This window comes from Numenius arquata, chromosome 10 (genome assembly GCF_964106895.1).
Source record: "Numenius arquata chromosome 10, bNumArq3.hap1.1, whole genome shotgun sequence".
Classification (NCBI taxonomy): Eukaryota; Metazoa; Chordata; class Aves; order Charadriiformes; family Scolopacidae; genus Numenius; species Numenius arquata.
Genome location: NC_133585.1, coordinates 13,411,176 through 13,433,425, shown reverse-complemented (window position 1 = coordinate 13,433,425; position 22,250 = coordinate 13,411,176). Strand labels below are relative to the sequence as shown.

General features: G+C 39.2%; 1 protein-coding gene across 3 annotated transcripts in view; it reads right to left on the bottom strand.

Moving 5' to 3' along the window:
• Positions 1-225: 225 nt before the first annotated feature.
• Positions 226-22,250, bottom strand: part of GRID1 (glutamate ionotropic receptor delta type subunit 1) — a 540,304-nt gene continuing 518,279 nt past the window's right edge. Inside the window, exons 14-18 of one of the 3 annotated variants that reach the window (XM_074154637.1) lie at positions 20,315-20,481; positions 18,745-18,985; positions 18,400-18,486; positions 9,305-9,340; positions 226-654 (exon numbers count right to left, since the gene is read on the bottom strand). In XM_074154637.1, coding sequence (XP_074010738.1) covers positions 226-654; positions 9,305-9,340; positions 18,400-18,486; positions 18,745-18,985; positions 20,315-20,481 — 960 coding nt within the window. The remainder of the gene's footprint in view (positions 655-9,304; positions 9,341-18,399; positions 18,487-18,744; positions 18,986-20,314; positions 20,482-22,250) is intronic. The other 2 variants (XM_074154638.1, XM_074154640.1) reach the window with 2 other exon arrangements.

Below are 22,250 nucleotides of genomic sequence, written 5' to 3'. Positions count from 1 at the left end.
CAAAATTTACAAAGTCATTCATACATTTTTGTTTGTTTTTTTCTTTTGTTTTTTACTGACTTCGAAAATTGGGAATATTCAAAATACACTTTTACCCCACTTCATTCTTTCATTATTTACAGGTATATACAAGAAAAATGTAAGAGTTTGTTTTGTTTTTGTTTTTTTGTTTCTTTTAAATTTTGTATTAAAAAGCTCTGCTGGTTGTTTTACTGTTTGTTTTCATCATATGGATGTTCCATGCGAGGGCTCCATTGCTTCTGGAATGACTCCCCCCGGCACAGACTGAAATGACATTGGGATCGGGGTTTTCACGGGACTCTGACGAAATAGTCCTCCATTTGGCGACCTGTGTTTACACTGTATGGAGGGCATGGTGGCTGAGCTGCTCAGGGGCAGCGGCAGGTTGCTGCCGGAGGCAGCTGTGAGTGTCCTGCTGGCACCATGAGTTGTCTGTTCTGGTAAAAAGGTGGTGACAGAAAGTTGCGTGTTCTGGTATTCGCGTACCGGCTCCAGGGTCTGAGTTGGCTGCATGCCACCAATCTCCAAAGCTGAGATTTCAATGGACGCTGGAGAGATTTGCTTGTGGGCTATGTCTTCATCAATTAAACTGTTCATGCGTCTATGGACCTGCTCCAGGTTCACTTCTTTGTCCTAGGGAGGAAGAAACCAGAACAATCAGTCCAAACACAATCTACAATCCCATCCGGCCCCACTCTACTTCCTCTGTGTGACAGGAGTTGCTGTTCATTCATTACATCGCTTCGATTTCATCTGTGCCTATGCAAAACCTGAAAGTCTGCCCGACATCTCCAGCTGAGAAATACATGCTGAAGAAAACACCAGTTCAATCTCAGCCTGCAAAAGCCCTTGATGCTGTCAATCCCATCTTCCTTGGGGGTAAACCAATGACTAGTTCAGCTAGCAGGAGCTGGCACCAGGGACCAGCACATCCCACAAGCCCTTAGCTCACCTTGCACAAGCCCAGGAGAAAAAGCATATGGCAGGCAAACAAACGAGTTGGGACTCCAAACTCCAGTGAGCCATTTGCCACCTTGTAACCCCAAGACAGCTCGCCACTGTCTCATCTAGTTACAGTGCATTTTCTAAGGAACTTGTCAGTAAAACACCATGCACAGCCTAGCTGACCCCAGGGTAGTTGCTTCATGTGCCAAAATCTACTGGCCAGGCGTTGTGGTGGTGGAGAAGTCTTCCCTTCCAGCAGGAAGACCTGGGTCACCTATGTGGCACAGACTATAGACCTACTGGAACAGCACTAGAGACCTACTCTGGGAGCCCTGGGGAGGGGACCACTGACTTGTGCTTTAAACATTTGTGTGACCAAATCTTTATCATCTTGACATGTCATCTACTGAAAGTCTGTCTGTGGTCACAGCTTGGGAAAGTAATGCTGGTCTTTAGAAAATGCATCACCATTTTCTGAGAAGGCATTGCCTGAGGCTTCCAGAGCGGTTTCTTCAACGGACTTTTGAGACAACTTATTCAACATGTTTTAGCTTCCATAAGGAAATGCAGCAGCAGAAGTTATCATTAAAACCTGAAGCAGCAAAACCCTACAATGGGCTGTTTTATCACCTCAGTGTGGCATTCCGGATGCTCAAATTGGAAAGCAACGAAACTGGCAGGGTAAAGTTAACCACTTGGGATGTTGTATGACTGAATTTTAATAGCTAGCATTGTATTGCCAGTAAAAAGGTATTATATTATATCATTTCTCTATATTTCATAAAGCACAGCTATGATCTGCAGTTGTAGTTATTTGGTGCATGTGTAACATACAGCAGACTAGCAGAAAAGCATCTAGAAAAGCCCAGCAATCCTGGAACTGGAGAAATTCCCTGGTCTGACAGAAACCTGTAATTGCACCAGGCAGCCAGCAAGAGTCCAGCCTAAGCAGGACTACCTGAAACTTTTGTGTTCCAGTATTCCCTGATTGCCCACAGATCAATATGTGCTTAAATGTTGGTGAAACCCAACACCAGCAGTCTTACAGATGCTATGATTCATGCAAAAAATGAGGGTCTGGCAACAGAGAAGTCTAAGGTGCCTGCCACTGCCACCCACACCTCATGATCTTTTGCCACTGGTGTTCAGGTGGAGCACAGAGAATTACAGCATTATTCCAGTGGTACACACTGCTATGCAACTTGGCTTATACCTGTAAATTGACAAGTCAGCTCCAAAGCCCTTCATTCCAATCAATGTCAACTACAGATTTGATTCTAGCCTTCTGATATAACACCACTTCTACATTACTCAAGAACCATTGGATTTGCTGATCTCTGCATGGATTTGGAAATGAATTAGTGTTACATGATGATGAACCCAAACCTGTGTCCTTAGCTTAGGCTAAATCCCTATTGATTTCAGCTGGACTACAATTGTTCAACAATTACAGGGCTGAGCTACACATTGCGCCTCCTTTGCTAATCTGTAAAAAATTAATTCCTATTTCATTTACATCATAAATCCACCAAACTCTTAATGAAACTCCCTGAAACCTGGGGGATATCATCTCCCTCACCAGAAAAACAAACTATTTTTTAAAAAAATACTGCTTTTTCAGCCAAATCCTCTAATCAGATAATTTTGAGAAAATCAATGGACAATAAATAAAAAAATAAACTTCTGTGGCAGAAAGGGACCACAGAATACTGGATCAGATAACCCCTGCAGCTGCGTTAAGTCCCTCTTGCCAACTGCCATACCTGACCTTTCAGGCTCTTCATTCAGTAAGGTAGACAATGCACCCAGCTGACAATAACATCGAGGTTCTTTCATAAAGTCTGTAGCTAGGTAAATTAAGGATTTGTGGTATAACAGGCCAGAGGATGACATGGACTTAATTCATAATTGTATTTGTTTCTATTTCTTGTGGACTGGGGGCAAGTGTGAGAATTGTCCTTATATTACCCTCCGTTGGGAGTCAGGGCTTGACCTCTATGGGTGGGTTCTTTTTGCCCAGATGTCTGGACGTGAACCGCTGTTTTTCTCAGCTGTCTGCCAATGAAAGCTTGCTGCAAAGTTCTGCTTAGCCACAAACTGCCACAGCATATGATAATATCTTGTCTAAGGAAGCTAACTCCCAGAAGCCCCTTATACAATGTTTCCCTAGGTACCCTGTGCTATTTCTTTTCTCAAAAATGCTACTAGCTTTGATTTAGGCTCCTAGGTTGGCATTCTAGTTAACTGGAACCCAAATGCTTGCTAAGCCTTTACTGCAAAATAAGAAAAAAGTAGAGAACTCAGGTTAGAACTGAGCAAATACTAGAACAAATTTTCCTAAATAACTTTGGAGAAATGTTCATGACTCATTTGCATTTTTCTGAGCTTTTGCCAAATGCTAATGATTTCTTCAGATCATTTCAAGTGAAAACATACATCAACATTTTATTTGTATTTTTTGATTGAAAGCACATCCTCAGTGCATTCCATCCTGCTTTGCTACAGGAATAAATATCATGTGACTGGGTAATAGCCAAGCCAGAGGGAAAGGTAGAGTTTCAGTATTCGCAAAATGCAGTCATTAACCATTTGCAGAGGAAAAATACATTTGTGAATGAAGTATGCTCTTCATTTGGAGCATTTGTGCACAGAAGGTTATAAAATTCAAAGAAGGAATTAATCCTGGTTATATATTTATCTTAGCTCTTCTAAGATGTAAACATGGAGGGCCACAGGTAGGATGCTCTTAACAGACATCGCCCGGTCCAGACCACAGGGGTTATTAAGGACCACATAATTTGGAAAGTTTACCTCTGCTGGCTTAACAGGATTACTCTCTTCTACTATGCACAGCCCAGCCCTGGGACAGCATTCCTCAGAAAATGGTAGATTTGCAGTTGCTTATATTTCACAATATAAACTTATCTTTCACTGTGCTAAAGTTTTCATTATCAAGGAAAAGAAAAAAAACAATTTCTGCACACAAGCATCACATTTTATCTACAACAGAAGATGAAGTAAGTAAAGAAGTAAATGTTTGGGATTTTTTTTAGGAGGTAGGGGTGGGGATTTCATTTGCCTACTTCTAACTCTTTTTTTCAGCATTAAGGACAACTTTCTGGCCTTATTATGATCAGAGAAAACTTTTTAAAGGCTTCCAAGAGCCCAGAAGTTCACATTGTTCCTTTTTTGTTGTTGTTAAGATAAAATGTTTGTAAAGGTTAAGGAAAACAACTCTGTCTCTGAGGAATAATAAAATCACATTTTTAAAGGTTGTCCCCTTTTCTTTGTCTTATTAGATGATGAGCAGCTAAATAACTAAATGTCAAGCTTCGTATGAAACTATCTTAATGCTGAATGAATGATTTTTCAAATGCTTTAAAAAGCCCCTAAGATAAAAATTAGAAACCCTTGAAAAGATTAGCTTGTCATTAGATACTAGAAGACTGCCTTGAATCCCAAGATTTCCGGAACTGAAAGTTTTGGGATAGCTTTATTTGACAAGTCAAGCTTTCAGAATTCGTAAGTTCTGTAAACCTCTTCTTTCTTTTCCTTGACTTTTCTCCTGGAAAATTCAGTAAAGGCATATGTTACTGAAAAGTAACAAGGTAAATGGAAAAAGGGTTAAATGGTAATAAAGCCAGAAAGACAAATCTTAAAAGTTATGATGTTTTCTCCCTTGTTAGCTCAGTGTTCTCCTTTATTTTTAGTTCTATAATTCTCATTAAATATGAGCCATTTGTTATAATTTTAAGCACTGAGTTAGCTTGCGGTTTTTTTCATTTCCTGAGGCTTTGTCACCTTAATTGTGAAATGGTAATGTAGCATTACAAAAGATTTTCAAGCTTTCTGATGCTGTAACTACTCTCTATTTTTGCATTTCTCTATGACAAAAATTAAAGAATTAAATTTAATAAATTACTATAAATTAATAAATTGAGGCTTGGAGCCAGGGAATGGCAGAGGCACCAGACCTGGCAGCTGGATGGAAAAAACAAGAACCATAGTGGAGGTTGGCATGCCAGTTTTCTGGCACAGAGACTTTCCTTGCCCAAAGGAGAGCCCCTCGAGGAATCCCTACTGCTTCTCTTCAAAAGGTTTCTGGCTCCAGCTCCCCTTAGCTCCAGTTAGGTCTCTTCAAGAGCTGAATGAATGAGCTCCAAATTTAATACTTCAGTGTCTGTGAGAGACACGTTATCAAAGGTTTATACTCTTTTTTTTTCTTTTTTGTACTTAATATGCAAAACAGTTAATATTAGAAGCATGTCACATCACAGATGGTTCATGCCAATTCAACTTCACTTTTTATATATAGCTACATTGGATAAATGTATATGCTTCTGTTGCCAGAAGGAGATCAAATATTTTTCCTTTGCTACCTTCATAATTCTATTTTCAATATTAATATTGTACTCCAAATAGATCAGTTGAAGAAATTAATCAGTGAAGGGAACAAAAAAATACCACGTGTAAGGAAAATTAATTATAAACACAGGCTTATCCTCCTCAAGCTTAAGGAAAACAGCTAACCAAATATTGTTTCTGGTCAGGAAATTATCTTATTCATAAATACCAATTTAAATGTCATTCTTCCCCAATGAGTTTGAGTTCTGGAAGGACAAATGAAGGGCGTGTTTCTGATACATCCGAAGCACTTGCTCATGAGCCACAGGTTCAACGGCCTATGACTGACAGCAGGAGCACACAGCGGCAACTGCTGGCATCAATGTGAAAGATGCTCACCAGAACTTCCTGGGAATGACTAACCCTGCATGACTGCACCTGCAAGAATCTGTGACTGCCTTTCAGGACCAACCAAGTTTGTCCTTATCATGTGGAGAGAAATTATGGCAAGATATAAATGCAGACGGGATGATTTACAAAGTAATCAATATTTTTTTCTAGCTTATTTTTCTGTGACTTTTGACAGTGGGCTCTAATAAAAGCATGTGGGCAGTCAGATTGAAAGAATATGAAACTACTTGGGAGGTTTGGAGTCAGTTAACATTATCAAATTTGAGAGATATATCACTGAGTGTTGGAAAGGAGCTACCGGATGATGTTTTCAAGAAATTGCCTACATCGCTCTAAAAAAAATTAATACAAAGGTAATACTGTTCAGCTGCCAGGCTTGCAACAGTTGGGATTTTCCAAAGGGAAGATTTTTGAGAAAAATATTTTTACTAATGACACTAATGTGGCTTCTTGGTCTTACTCATGATTTCTCTGATCTTATCACAAAGTTCAAGAGAAGCCACTCAAAGAGATAAAAGCGTTGCAAGCTGATGAAGAAGTTTCAGTAAAGCAAAAAAGAGAGGCAAATGCCCAAAAAGGAAGGCCAAATATCTGCAGAAATTTTATGCTAAAACTATGCCAAAACTGTGGTAAGTTGCATCTGCATCCCCCACATGCAAATAAAACCACACTAGACTAGAGGAGAAGAAAAAGACTGATGGTCCTGACCCTAAATATCAAGCACTAAAAATTCAGAAACATGGCCAATATGGACAGACAGGCACATACGCTGAGGGACTATCATGAATGTGTCAATACCTCCCGGTCAGATGCTGATAACCGTGCCAAGTATTAAAAGCTTGCTAATGCTGTTCTTAATAAGCCTCAGGAGATATGCAGAATATAATGGTTTTAAAGTAATATAGTCTTAATCATCAATCATGGCACACTTCTATTTTGTTTGTTTGTTCCTGTCAATATGAAGATGACAATATGAAGAATTATCTTTCAGTGAGAGAATGAAACCAAGACATAATTGTTAATATTACATTTTCCTGGTGTGAAAGAACAACTGAAAAAAATAAGGCAATTCTGTGGTTAGGACTGGGGTTCAAATTTAAGTCAAGCCCCAGCCTCAGACAGACAGGTCCTCTTCTGGCCTTGAACAGGTTACATGCCAGTCCCTCTACCATCCATTTAAAATACCTATTAACCCATACCCATATGTTAAAAACCACAAGTATCAGTGGTCATGAGATACAGATGATGGAAGGCACACATGCACCCAGCTAGGCAGAAAGGAAGTCTCTGAGGCACCTGCATGAACAGACAGACATACCGTGTAACTGAAAAACAAAGCAAAGAAATAAAACTGAAAACAACGAGGTGTCTGTGCTCAGGTGCCCACAGGGTATTCTCGTCTTAGTTCAGTGTCAAAACCAACAGCTCCACTCAGCTACCAGCTTCTGTCTGTGGGGTTTCAGACATCATGGGCTCAAACATTTAGCTTATTAGGGAGAAATGAAGAAGCAGCAGCTCTGCATATGTATGTTTGTTTAAGATTATTTTGAAATTCTGTATTCACCCAGGGTCATAATCATTACTTTCAGCTGCAGCTACTGCATATGTAAAGCTGTAATTTTAATTTATTCCAGGAGGCTCTGACAGAGTGGCAAAACCAGACATAATTGGCCTGTTCACGAAGAAAAAGTGGCGATGATATATGTAATAGATGTGCTGCAAAACAATGACAACATAGTATGGTGTTATATTAATACAAATTTTTAATACGACTCAGTTTGCTACACTCGTTATTCTAGAGATTCTGCAGTCATGAATGCAGTGAAATGCAGACAGACGTGTAAACAGATGCAGTGATAATGTATGTTTGCTGTCATTAATTTAACACAGGCAACTGCCCTAGTCAAATAGCACTTAATGTTACATAAAATTTGCAGAGTCGTTTCTGAGTGTACTCTGCTAGATGCCAGTTTGACCGTAACAGTATTTTACTAGAAATAAGTACAGATGCACCTCAAGAGTCTACTTGAAAAAATACTTTTATAAATAGGCCCAACTCTACAATCAAGCTTCTGCTCTTATAAGTGAAAACTATACCATGTATTTTAAATTAGCAATTAACTAAGCTATCATCCATAAAACAGCTGTTAGAAAAATGCACTGAGACTGACATCAGTTGAGGTCCAGGAGACTGCTATCCAATTGAAAGGATAAAATAAATGAATGAGTTTTGCAATATATTAATTTCATTCAATGTGTAATCATCTTCAACAAAAAAAACCTTCGTAAAAAATTATGTACAACATGCCACCTTATTCACTAGGAGGTGCTCTCCTTCACCAGAGAGCGGAAATTCTTTTATGAAGAGAATAATATTCTTTTCCCTTCTAAGTAAACCTGAAAAAAGTGAGAAATAACAGAATGATGCAAAGATGATGTTAATGTAATAGAAAATTGTTTCAAATACATTGCCAAAGTTTATTCCCACCTACCCACAGCCAGAGAATATCTATAATTGGTGAAAGTAAGAAACTATTACCAAAAACCTAGAGATCAATCAAGTAACAGTGGCTTGCTCCAGAGTTGCTAAAAGTAGCAAAGAGCTTCATGAAGCAGTCCATATCTTCCCACACTCATGTTGCCCCCGCCTTATCCAGGTTTGATTCATCTAACCTGAAATCACATCTAGCCAGGGAACTAGTTCTGATGATGGCTGTGAGTGTCCCATAGTCCGTGCCTGTGAGCCTTCTCCAGAAATGCAACGGACAATAAGCTCTATGCCAGGACACTGGAGCTGATGATGCACACCAACTTAAACCAGCTACACATCTGTCTTTGTTTTATTTTTTCTCTTCAACTGCATCCACATGCTATGGCACTGTGTGAATAAATATGCAGGGCACAATAGCGATGGGACAAGCATTGCATATTAGGTGACAGCAGGTAGCCCCACAGTCTCTTGCAGTGATCTGCTTCCACATTCATCACAATCCATGAACTAGGTGCAATCACAGAGAAACTCTGGCTAGTCCTCACAACCAACAGCAGACTCAAACCTGCAAGGTAAGAGGCTGTGATAGCATCCTCATTTATTACTCAATAAGAAAGGGGACATTCAACCTCATGCTGAGGTATTCAAGCTTTAAAATCTTTACCAACCTTGGTTCACAAGCATTAGAAGCTGGTAACTCAACTACAAAGAAAATGAATGACTAGTTCACATTATGCAGATATTGCCACAGTTTTCATGAGGTTAAAAACAAACAGGATAGTAAGAGAATGCAGAGAAACATTTTTCAATGCAAGCAGCAAAATGCAGTACTGAATGAGTGCTGGTTGATGAGCATGCCAATGTCTCTGCAAAGGAACTTTTTTAGGAGAAAGGAGAACTTGCACATCAGGAAACCTTTACTGTGCACACACTGCATGTATTGTAGTTACAGGCATTTCCAACAACATCAAAGTTAGGTTCAAGGGGAGTTCCAGGGAGAGGTAAAGATGAGAAGAAAACTAGCAAGGCTTCATCTGTGCAGGCATTTTCAACAACAAACCAATTATCTGTATGTTTATCATAAATTCTCACCATGCTTCTGAGGCCCAACATCACATCATTGGCCATCTCCAGATAGAAAGGGAAAGGAAGACGTGGGGAGACAAAAAAAGGATCAAGATAGTGAGGCTAATAATGTGATCAATATTTCACTCTTACTAGCAAATATATACTTATTACTTCTTATACTTCTGGTTTGAAACACCAAATTCTAGCCACTGCACCCAAAGAGGATGGCCCTGAAGAGGGTGGCACTTTCAGAATCCAACTACATCTAAAATGACCCTGTGAGGTGACAGATTATTCTTTTACAAAGTAAAGATTAAATTCACAAAGGTTCTGTTCCAAAACTCACTAAAAATTAATGGATTCTTTACATTGCTTTACACAGCTTTTAAATCCTAAATTATTATATAGTCCATAAGGGATGTAATTTTTCACTCTACTGAGCCCAAAGCAAAGCAATGCTACCCTTTAACAGTCTGATTTACTCTATTGGAGCATCAGGCATAACAGATTGCTCTATCATCATCCTTCTTCTCCATTCCAGCCTAGTCAAATTCAAATCTCAAAAGTTCCTATTTTTTTCCTATTCTGCCAGGAGTACATGAGAGAGTTGGCACAGGAGATGCAAGGAGTTGCTTCTACATCCTGTTTGAAGCCCAGTGATAGTTGCCTTGCAAAGCCTCTCCTCTCTGCTCCAGCCATGTGAAAGCCTTAGAAAGCTCCTACTCCTGACTATTAGCCACAAATGTTTTGATTAAAAAATTAATTTTGAAAAGGTTGCTGCACCCTCATTCAGGGCTTTATTTTGGAAACTGCCCAAGCTACTATTTTGACATGAGAAAAGACATGGCCAGCCAAATCATTAAAATAGCTCAGCATAATAAAAAATCTGGCCACCAGTTTCCCAAAAGAGAACTGATACTGAATACTTCTGAAGAAATAGTATTTGTTATGTTGAGTAAGTTCAGGTAAGTCTTTTCTACACATGTGCTCATAAATATGGTTCTGAACTTATGGCAAGCTATCAAGTTGGTTTTTTTTAAAAAAATATATATATATTTTCCACAGTATTAGCACCTGTGAGTCCTTAATATTTTGCTAACACCGAGCACAGGTTATTTTAGGTATTATAAAATTATTTAAATTCAATGGATAAATAGATTTATAAATTGCTTGTTAATATTATTGTACAGTAAGTTCAATCTTCAGCAAATCACTTCAATGCACATGTAACCTCCAGTTTATGCTTTTTATGTGTTGGTTTCAAAGCAACTCAAGTTTGATTCCTACACCGCTAAAAGGAATGGAAATGTTTTGGTGATCTGAGTGAGATCAGGATCAAACACTTCTTTAATTTTACGTACATGTTTAAATGCTTAGTTGGATCAAGACCTAAGACATTTTATGAACCATAAAAATGAAAAAAAAAATATTGAGAAACCAGCCACATTTTATGTTTTTTATTTTAAACTTTTACTGATTTTGTTATTACTGAACATTCAACCCCCCCTCAAAAAGTCACCTTTAAAATACCACTGTAGGCTGAGATAAAATATACAAACGTTAGCTCTGTAAACATTGAGTGAAAAATCTAAAAGAATCTGACACATTAAGGCTCCAATTCAGTAAAATACATAAGCTCATGCCAAGCACATGAGTAGCCACAGAAGTTCTCTGGGATAGGTGATGTAATGCAACTTAAGCAAGTACTTAAATTCATTACCAAACTGGAACTTTAAACATGTTGTTTCTTTTTGACTTCCCTCCATGGCAACATTCATTTTTAAGCTTATTTCTGTTCAATATTTTTTTGCCCCCACTAAGGTTCATGCCGAGTAAATCCAGATTTTATCCCTAAGAATCTTATTAGCAGGGTTTTCTTACATGAGTGAGAGAAAAATTAAACCAAACAAAAAATTCCCTTTCTTGCAGCTAGGGAAATATGCTGGAACAAAACTTGAATGCTTCAACAATGCTTTGGGTAGCAGAAGCCCAGGCCTGGTGTCATTAATCACGGGGATGACATGTCACTTTTAAATCCATTACAGCCTTGACCTAAATCTATGGTGATCAATAGCAAGAGCTGACTGATTTCATTGGATTCTGGATGAGCACACTGTCTGTGACCAGATATTACAGAATATCTGCTTCATTGCTAGGGATTTCTAAGGAGAAAATCTTGTTTCTTCACTCATGTAAGAAACCAACACCGAGTTAGTTCAGATGCCCTTTCAGCTATTATCAGTTTCTGTACAAGGCAATTTATAGATTATCTCCTCCTTTTTTTTTTTCTTTTCAACTGATTCTTCCATCTTATACTTCATCATCAAACAACATTAAACTCTGTATTCTGGGATGACCAATTCCTAACACTGCTTTGCTGATTTAAAAATGCTAGTTAAATGAAATTTCACAGCTTATTATATTCAAAGCTAGTTTGAAACTGTATTTCTAGATGGCATTAAAATGCATTATTTTGCCAGTGTTTGCATGTTTTATTTTCCCCAAAAAACTTTATTTAATCTTAGAAAAGTAGAATACAATACAGTGGTACAAACAAATGATCATTTATATGCAACTGAGCAAAAAATGTACAAAGATTTCAGACATGTCATAAAAATACAGAAAAAAATAATTTAAAATAAAACCAAGATAAAATATAGAGGACATGAAATGAAGGGAAAATAAAATATCAGTTTGATGATCTTATGTTTCCTTTCACTTTCAAAAGGAATCATCCCGGGGGAAATCAAATTGTCAGATAAAAAGATAACACCACAAAGGAGACAAGGTAAATGAAGTGACAAAGAAAAAGACAAGGAAAGTGAAAATAATGGTGAAAGCATAAGACTCTTTAATAATCAAAAACAACACTGCTGACACCATGCTGAAGGTACGGAAGCCTCAACTGCCATGGAATAATATCTGGCTGGAGAACGGAAGTGAGATGAACACAGTGCAAACCACAATTCTTAGCAGTGACAAATTATGATCCATTGGACTCATATCTGCTAGCTCATATTTCCACTTCTAAGGTACACTGAACTTCTTAGTCTTCTAATACCAGAGGAGAGTCCTAGTGGGTAACTTGCATGACTGCTAAAGCTGGAAATATGGATTTTTGAGGTAGGCTGGAATTTGCATACTATCGAACATGAAAAACAGGGAATTTAAGGCAGATGATACAAGGCTACCCTGGCCAGAGACACAGGTTTTCTCTTTTGTCCTGCATACTGCCAAGATACTTGTGATAATTTTTAGAGTTATTTTGCTACCTCCCACCATCCTATAGAGCTAGAGAGTATTACAGAGTCTAGACTTTTTGAGATTCAATAACGTTTAAAATATCAAGCTGGGAGTAGCAGGAAACAGGAATGATAAGATGCTGTTACTAGTACACAAGTCTATTCCCACTCTGGACAGTACATGAATTGCTGCCCCCTTTTAATCATTTAAAAATACAAAGTGAGAACAGAAAAGTGAACAGAGTTTGTTGAATAAAATGATTTTGCAGAAGCATGAGAAAGTTAAAAAATCACGAACTAAGCTGTGAAGATTATGATTGTTAATGAATTATAAATTTGACACAAGTTATGAGGCAATGACTAGTAACAACTCAGGAGGTGGAAAATGATGCTATTCCTTAACCAGAAAAACCCCAACATCTTCATGCGCTACTAAATCACAGACACACTGGGTAAAGTTTCTGAAACACTCACATTGCTAGGAGTAGCACAGCCAGTTTGGAGAAAATACATTTCTGATTCATAACGTATATTATCTGAGCTAAGAGAGAATCAAATTAAGAATTTCTTGAGATCACTCTAACACTGTCTTTCAAGACCTATATTAACAATAAGTGAATCAATATCACCTTTTATGGAAGTTGCAACAAGTACCAGTTCCCAGCAAAAAAATCATCCTGTATAAGTGACTAATTTTCTTTGACGTGAGGGGTTCCTGTTAATTTGTTTTTAGTGAATATGTCTCGTGCACAGTGAAAAATATGGGAATTCAACTTTCTTTCCATGAATAATATGATATTTTATCTTTGCTTCTAAGTTTTCATTGTTTTGGAGTATAGTATGTGGATGAACTAGAAGTGCTTTCTTAATAGTTCTGAAGAGCTCTCAGAAGTAATAATCTTCAAGAGGAATCATACATCACAATAAGACATAGCCAGTAAAGCACAGAGGATGCTGGGGAGTCCATTGAAGTAAGCAGCTACACTTGATCATAATGACAATGAAGATTTGAAAACTGTCTTTCAGTGTGTCAGATGGAATAAAACATACCAACAACCTGACGATGTGGCAAAGCCCTTAGCAGTTAAATGACCCAAGTTATAATATAACTTGCTGATATCTTGAAATAAATGAATAGGACTCATACCAAAAGAGATAGAAATACAGAGATAATTATTGAAAGCTCAACATTTCTAAGGTACCAGGTTTCAATAACTTTATCTGATTGCTCAGTTATTCAGAATGGATATAGAGTGACTGAACGGAGATTCCAGAATAAATATTAATTTTCATTTTTTATTTTACAACTCTCCAAATTTCTGAAGCTTATCAAAGTCAAAAGATTAGGTATCAGTATTGCAGGCTGAGTAGCAGCTGTGTAAATTCAAGATTTTAATACACCGAGGTAGATGTATAAGCTGGCTAAATATGAATGTGCATATAGGATGGCTGAGTAATAACAATAATTAGGAGAGGATGATTATAAATTCTAGTAAATCCATTTTCAAAAAGATGACCAAATGTAATTTTTTCTAAATTAGAAAATAATTAGGGCATTTCAACATTACTAGACATCTTTCCAACTTTAAGAGATTACAAACTTGAGCCTTAATAGAAGATTATGGCATAGTGTTGCAGCTATACATTTTTCCTGATGTTGGAGCTAATCTTTCTTCTGTTAATCTGATTTGATAAGGATTAAATGAAGAATTAAAAGATTTTTACAGCAGAACTCATTAGAAACATTTTTACAAATCTGCTTCAAATAGAATAAAAATATCTTGTATCAACACCCTGGAAAAAAAAAAAAAAATCAACCCAGCCTTCACTCTTCTAGCAAGAAATTTAGCTATTCTTTGCATGACAGAATTGTGAACCAATAGCAACTGTGGTTTTGGGAAAGTAAAGGAAGTCCATCTTTCCTGGAGGTTTATCTTAATGAAATGACTTAATGAGTAGAAACAATATTATTTTTTTTAATTGGGTGGGGCATATTTTCTTCATATGCAAAGACTGTAATTGGAAGTAGTCTCCATTTGACATAACTCCTCCTATAAAGTCTCTACAAAGATAAATCAGATTAATTTCAAAATCCAAGTTAGGCTGTCAGGTTTGAAAAGATAGGCTTCCTGGCCCTCCCAGTTACATAGGTAACACTACATTTTTCACACTTGTTGTAATTAAGGGTTGTGATTTATACCACACAGACATCTGAGTCCTTGAACACCTCAATGTATTGGCTCAGGCTAACCTCCACAAAGTGAAAGGCATACAAAGCGGAAGAGGAAAAGACAACAAACTGGCAAATATCAACACCTTAATGTCAGCTGAAAACGTCTCCAATGCTAATGAAGGCTGTGCACGTTCTTCCAGCCTCAGACTTCACAGACCCTTGACATAAAAAAATGATAGTCTCTAAAAAAAATCCTTTCTCTCTCTCCAGTAAGCTGCATGGCCACCCAACCCTGTCATAAATCTGCCAGAGCAGTCGTGCATCCATCTCCCCAACACCTCTCTGCTTTTTGAGTTGGCACTTGTTGGCATGATACAGCCTATCAAGTGGGTCCAGCCAGAGAAAGAATGTTACACAAGGGCTCTGCAAGTTATGACAATTCCTCGTTCAACCCTGAATCCACTGTAATTTTCTACAATGGATTTATAAGGCTCATAACAAGGTAAGGGTCACAGAAGCCAAACACTCCCTCCTTGTCCTTTGAGTCATGAGGTGACTTTGCATGAGGTGACACCAAAGTCTAATCTTAGGCTGCAAGAAAATCAGCCCCTTCTGTGAATGTCCTCAAGCTCTGCAATTCACAGAAGAAAATGTTTGGGAGACAATCCAGTTCCCACAATTTTTAGGTGATATCACAACACCTGTGTTTTGCCAAAGCCTTCCCAAAAGCAGAAAAAAATCAGCAGCATCACTTAAGTTTGCAGCTGTTACTGTACTGACGAGTTGGCTGGAGTACCAGATGCAGTGAAGAGGCAGTTTTCATATTCTGCATATGCTATGCATATACAGCTCTCTTATTACGACTGTTGTTGTAGAAATGGGATAATACACAGTGACAGAAATGATATATCCCAAACGTACTCCTCCCAGAGATCAAATCCTCTTTTTTGGCTCCCTACGCAATGTTCAGCCACTGTTCCTGACTCAAGCAGAGGGATCCCCAGGACTCAACGCTCCTATCATCCCTGGATTCTGTCTTTTCCAAAGTTTTGAAACTTGGTTCTCCTAAATACATTGAAAATCTTCAACCAATCTACACCACCTCTTCTGAAACTTGGTTTCCTATCTCAATTACAGTAGCCATCAGCAATCCTGCTTCATTCCCTCCTCACTAGTAGTACATAAATAACCCTGCCCACTAATCTACCAAGAAATATCTGCTACATTCATTTGCTAATTTAGCTGAGTGGATGTTGTGGTCATTATGATGGGAGTGACCTGCTCCCAGCCCCCCGTGTGCCACAGAATCATAGAATCTCCTGGGGCAGGCAGCCCATAGACATGGGCAAGCTGGTCACATACCCACTTCTGCTTTACAGGGGTCCAGGCCACCCAGGAGAGGAATGGGAGCTGCTGTGGCCATGTGGCCAGGACCTTCAGCCCAGGACACTACCAGCCTTGGGTGTGCGCTCAGAGCTCAGGGTACAGTTAATGTGTTACATGACCTGATCTGCAGGGGCTCCGGGTGGAAATGAAACTTAGATTGTACCAACAACATGGCTGTGCCGCGGTCTAGCCGAGGACCCCTGAAGACCCTGCCTGCCCATGGCGCTGGGTGGCAGTAACCCTTCCCTCCAGCAGCTCTGACCTGATCCAGAGGTGCTACTAGCCACCCGCCTTTCATTGCACCCAGCTGTCCTGTACAGAGACTCCTCATTAAGTTCCATCCTACCTGCCCTAGGTGCCCTCCTTACTCTTTCCTCCTGGCCAGCTCAGCCTGTGAGCCCTCATCCCCATACCCTCTCCTCGGGAACATGCACTTTCTCATTCAAACTTAACACCTACTTGTGCCAGGGCTCGCACTGACTGTTCCCTCTCTCACTGCAGCACTCACACCACTGACCTTTTGTGAGCCTGTTCCTATGCCTGAATTTAATTTCCTCCCTTAACCCAGACTGGCTACGTACTAAGGGCACAGACCCACACACAGGTGATCTTCCCAAGTATAGCTTTATGGTATGGGTAATTTTTGTATACGTTAAAAAGCAGAAGCTTAAAAGTATTCTATTTTTTGTCACAGAAACTGCAAAAGAGGACGTACAGAACCATCGTAATTGAGAATGCACTGGAAGGAAAGGGGAGGAGGTGGAGAGGGATGGGAAGGGGAGAAAAAATGGGATGGGGTAGGCAGGGATCTGTAATAATCCTTCTTACAGATATAAGAAGATAAATGAAGGGGACGAGCAAAAGAAAATATTTAAAATCAGGAAGATGGAAACGGAGTATTTAAAACTCCTATCCATAAAAGAATGAATTATTTCACTTTACCTACATGAAACTGCCTTTGGGGCATATCCTCATCTCGCTCTACAGAGATGCATAAAGACAAGTCCCTGAGGGTAGAGAGGGGAACACGCTGCGGAGTATGGCAAGACAAATACTTTTGCACACACAGCATGAGGACACTTCAAACAACATCTCTGCCCCTTGCCCTGCCAGGCTTTCACAGTGGGCAGTGAACCATTTAGTGCTAGGGTTTAGCCCTTAGCAATGCTAACGGAGGGGGGGCTCTGGAGTTACCTTACAGCAGCAGTGACTTCTACAAGGCAGTGGGGCAAAATGCTACAGTATTTAACCAAAGAGCAATAAAATATGCACTTTTGTTCATATGAAAGCTTCTTTATAAGCAAGAGTACCTACTCGTACTCTCCGTGTGTCTGCTTTTGGAGTGCTGCATTGTGCAAAGCGGAGACATGCTTCCTTTTACCAAAATTTCCCTTTTGCTATTATACATTGTGAAGCCACAGGCAAGTGACTTTGCAGCCTTGTCCCACAAATGTGGTACAGATGTTTATTTCCAAGCACTTGATGGATGAATTCAAATGGGAGAAGCAGGAACTCAGAAGAGTGGAATCTTACTGATAAATATTTCATAACATCAGAGACTGCAACGTATATCTTCAGAGCCCCTTTGCCAGAATTGCTTACAGGTGATAGGTATGTCAATTAGTGTAGTACTCCTGGCAACCTGAGAAACATAGATTGGAATTGATGGACTATGTACTATTTTCCAGCTGTAATGCAGCTCACTGCTATTATTTGCTTGCAAAAAAACATCTGTTCCAAGATGAAAGCACCTACATATGCCTCCATGTCTCCAAAATTACAAGAGGTTAGTTTGTTAAACATTTAATCTATGTAAACAAACACAGGCTTCATGCAAGACAGATCTGAGTATGGACTGATTATTCTATCATAGCATTGCTAACTATTACTCACTGCTGTGCGCCAAAACTTCAAAACCAAGAAATTCTCAGATATATTTTCCTAGATAAAATACATTATACGAAGGTTGATTTACTCAGAGGCTCAGACTTTTAGAAATAAAACTGATTTCAAAAGAAAGGAAGCATTTAAACAGTGTTATGGTAATATGGCTTATTCAATTATTAACTAGTGGGTTTATTTTTAATTGCTCGTGTACCTCTTCAAACTCAGCCTAGGTCAGCCATGAAGGAAAACAGCTACCAGCTGGCTGGCAGCTGCACAGCCTGCACAGGATGGACATGGTTCTCTCAGCCGATGGATGGGGTTTCAGATCAGAGAAAACATTACCATGGATGGCACAACGGGGTGCCCATGACTGGCCTCCCCGTCACTCACAGCAGAGAGGCTGAGGGAATGTTTCTGAACTACTCTCTTACCCCTAAAGGTGGTCTCTCCAGGTCAGGGTTGAGGCACATTGGTGGGGCAATGTGGGGAAGTTTGCACTGCTGCTGCCCATGCTGTATCTGCTCTATAAATAAATAGAGGACTTTAGTCTCCAGGGCTGTCAGTTTGGCACCTTCCATGTGCACAAAATACATGGTTTGGTTTTTTAATTTGTTTAGAAGCAACCACCCAAAAAGTTATATGCAAAGCTTAGTATGGCGAATCAAAATAAATCAAATTTATTGCATAAGAGCACCTAAAATCCCACAACTTCCACTTGTTCTCTCTTTCTCTTGTGTTTTCTACTTTTAATTGTGATAAGAATAAAAGTTATGGACCTCTTTCGGTGTTTCTTGATGACAACGGTTGCTGTTCCACCACAATTCCAATGCTGCCACCAAGCACGCAAGAAGAAGGCCTATTGCTAAAATGCAGAAAACGCCTGCAAAACTGTGAAGCTTGAGTGCCTTCCCATCTGTCTGTGCGTTGGTATGGCTATTCAGGTCACAACGTCCCATCCGTGGCCACCATTTCTGTTTAAGAACATCCAAATCTCCACTTTCTTGCAACTCTAAGATCCTGCAGAAATTTCAAAACACAGGTGTTATTTTCAATGATAATTTTTCACAGTTTTCTTGGTCTTTTCTGTATGTCACATAACTCTTAAGTCTACTGTCCCACAATTGAAAACTCCCTCCCATCACCACCACCATGTAGCATTCTCCATCTGAAACTGTTATAGCAGAATTTCTTTCTACTCACAGCAACAGGTAAACTCCATCAGGTAACTTTAGAAAAAGAAGACTGTCAAAAATTCCACTGCAATGTAAGAAGCATTTCCAAGGGAAATCACCATATTCCCGTTAGTCATGGCTTGTCTGGCTACATTCAGCTGCAACAGCTGGTCCCACTAGCGAAACGCTCAACCCACTCCACTGCTGCTCTCCCACAACAATTTCAAAATCATGTGAGACTAAACATGCTACTATTTGTGCACCACTTAATACAAATCTGTTTAAGCAGCGACCAACTCATTTATTTCAGCAAATGTAGTTTATGCAAAAGGATTTTACTTCAATGCTGTTACTTCATGCCTGAATTACTGTGGTAACAGTTGTTAATTAATCATTGTTTTGCCTCTTGTGAAGTGTCCCTTCTCTCCATGAATGATTCATTTTGGATGTGGTTTGATAACTGTTTTAGCTGTTTACTAACAATCTTTTCTCTTGAGGCAGCTTTGTCTCTGGTTATGCAGCTGGAGTTCTACCCCTTTTTATAAAGGAGCGAGACGAGGAAATCTTGCTTCAGCTCCCTGCCTGGAGCAGAGCACCCGCTCACTTTCTACTAAGGCCACACGACTCTGCACAACTGCTGTCTTCATTTCAGTGTACACCTTCACATGAAAAAGACATTCCTAGCTAATAGCTCAGAGATCACTAAATGGCATAGTTTTATAATCTCATAGTCTTGGCAACCCCTTGCAATACTCAGCAATTCTTGTTTTCCTGTACCATTGTAAGGCTTCGACCTGTCTCTCCATCCTAAAGAATAAACCGGGGCATTACTACTTGCTTACTGTAGGAAGCAACACATTGCTTCATAGCCTGCAAAAAGTAGCATGAATCAAAAATCTCTCTTCCCTAGCTCACACAAAGTCCTTTTTCTGCCAGAGGCAGTGCTGCCTGGAGGTGTGAGGCCACACGCAACCTCCAGTCCCCTCCTCCCAAAGCAGATGCACATGGAGCAGAAGTAGCAGCAGCTTTGTTGAAGCCTGAACTCATAACCTCTCTGCCATCTCTTACTCACCATCATTTATTCAATAATGGCCAAAATTAATGAGAACCACATATGCAACGCCTTGCTGGTTGTAGAGAGGAATCCTATAAAACAAGCTTTGTTTCAGTTTACCTCTGAGAGAAAAGATCTCTGTAGGGGCTTCCATGCTGGAGTGCTATCCCGTATCCTTTGCTGCTGATGCTGTTTCCAATGACTGTCACAGAGCATTCATCATCCGTCAGCGCAGCATATTCCACCACCGTCACATCCCACAGGAAAGCATAGTTTCCTTTCTTTGCCTGCAAATACACCATGAACACAACAAAATCTAAACTACATTTCTAGGTAGGACAAAACCCAAGCAAACAAACAAACCCTGAGTTTGTAATTACTCCATGGTAGTATTTCATTAGGTCACAGTTCACCTGTAGATCTCCAACATCTTAATACATTTTTAACACTCTTCTCTCCCAGAAGTACCTCATCTACTTCAAACCTGGCTAAAATGTCTTCCATTTTTAATAGGAATACATAGGATAACACAGCCAACTGTAAGCGTAGTCAACGCTTACATAACAGGTAATTAATTATAAATGAAAGCTATTGCCTTAGTTGATGACATTTGATGTATGTTTTGTAGGAGACATGGATTAGCAGGAGTGTGACCGGTTCCATACACGTATATAACTAGATGGATACAGTATGAGCACTAAGTGGTGCTTCCAAGTCATCGCAGTTACCAAAATGGTAACTTTACAGGTTTCCTCATATAAACATGTAAATAAGCAAAGCCCCTTCCTGGAGCTATGATAGTCCTGTAACAAAAGGCATGCTCTGAGCGCAAAGAGTTCCCTCTTTTTTTTCACAGGTAAGAAGAGTCACCAGCATCTCCTATTATCTCAGTTTTGGGACATATATTGTTGCATTTCATCACACACCCACACAGATGTCCTTAAATGTCAGTGTTAATTGGGATTCAAACCAATGCCTGCACACAGTGCATACGATGAATGTAAATCATCTTACTTAACATAAGATGTAAGAAACATCTCTGGATAGGGATTCAGTAAAGAAAAAAGTAATCATTTTATTTGGTTAAAGTAATCATTGGTTTCCTAATATATTTAAGTAGTATGTTTTTAAGACTCTAGTGAACATACAGAGCACAATGGAACAGATGGGCTGGAACATCTAATGCAAATAAATGAGTAGTCATTGAATGTAGATTTACATGGCTTGTGGGTTTGTTTTTTTTTTTTGCCGTTTTTTCTTTTCACTTGGGGTTATTTCTGATCTTTCTTTAGGTCAAAACAACGCATGGCAGGGAGCTGAAGTCCTGCATATATTTCTTTATGGGAACTAAATCACCAAGCCCCCCTAGCAAACGGCTGCAGCTCTGACACAGAATTAGCTTATCCTTCCACATATTTTCCATTTTCATGTAAGCTCAGTTTTGAATTCACCTGTAAGCCTGTAAGACTCCCTTAGTTATTTTATTATATTGGATTCCTCAGTTGAGCAATTAAGCTAATTTTACTTCACCGTGCTTTGATATAAACCACAGCTTTCTGAAGTCCCTGACAATTGTTTAAACGTGACAATAAATCAAACAGGTGAGTTATCCTCTACTGGGGTATCCAGGGAAACAAAGATTAAAAGTATGTTGTTTGGATTTTCTGTAAGCTACTTGCCACCATCCGCCTCTTCTCCCCCGCCCCCCTTCCCTTTTATCTTCATCAAGGCAATCAAAGATCCCTGAATTCATCTGCTTCTAAGTTAAACCAGAGTAAAAATGTGATATCTTTCCTCTATGGTAAGATTTAAATGAGCCTGTACTGACCACTTTGAAAATAATTTTTGTTCAGGGTATGCCCCCATTATGGGTTTTTCCCCAGTTTCTCCTTTGCCACCTCGCTGATCAGTTCAGTGTGACAGAAGTTAATGCATATAGCCTCAGGCAACTATTATTATATTAGTACAAAATATCATTAAAATCTATATTATAATATGGGCCTTACAGGAGTTATTGAAATAGGAGCCACAGGACTCTACAATGTAAACCATACAT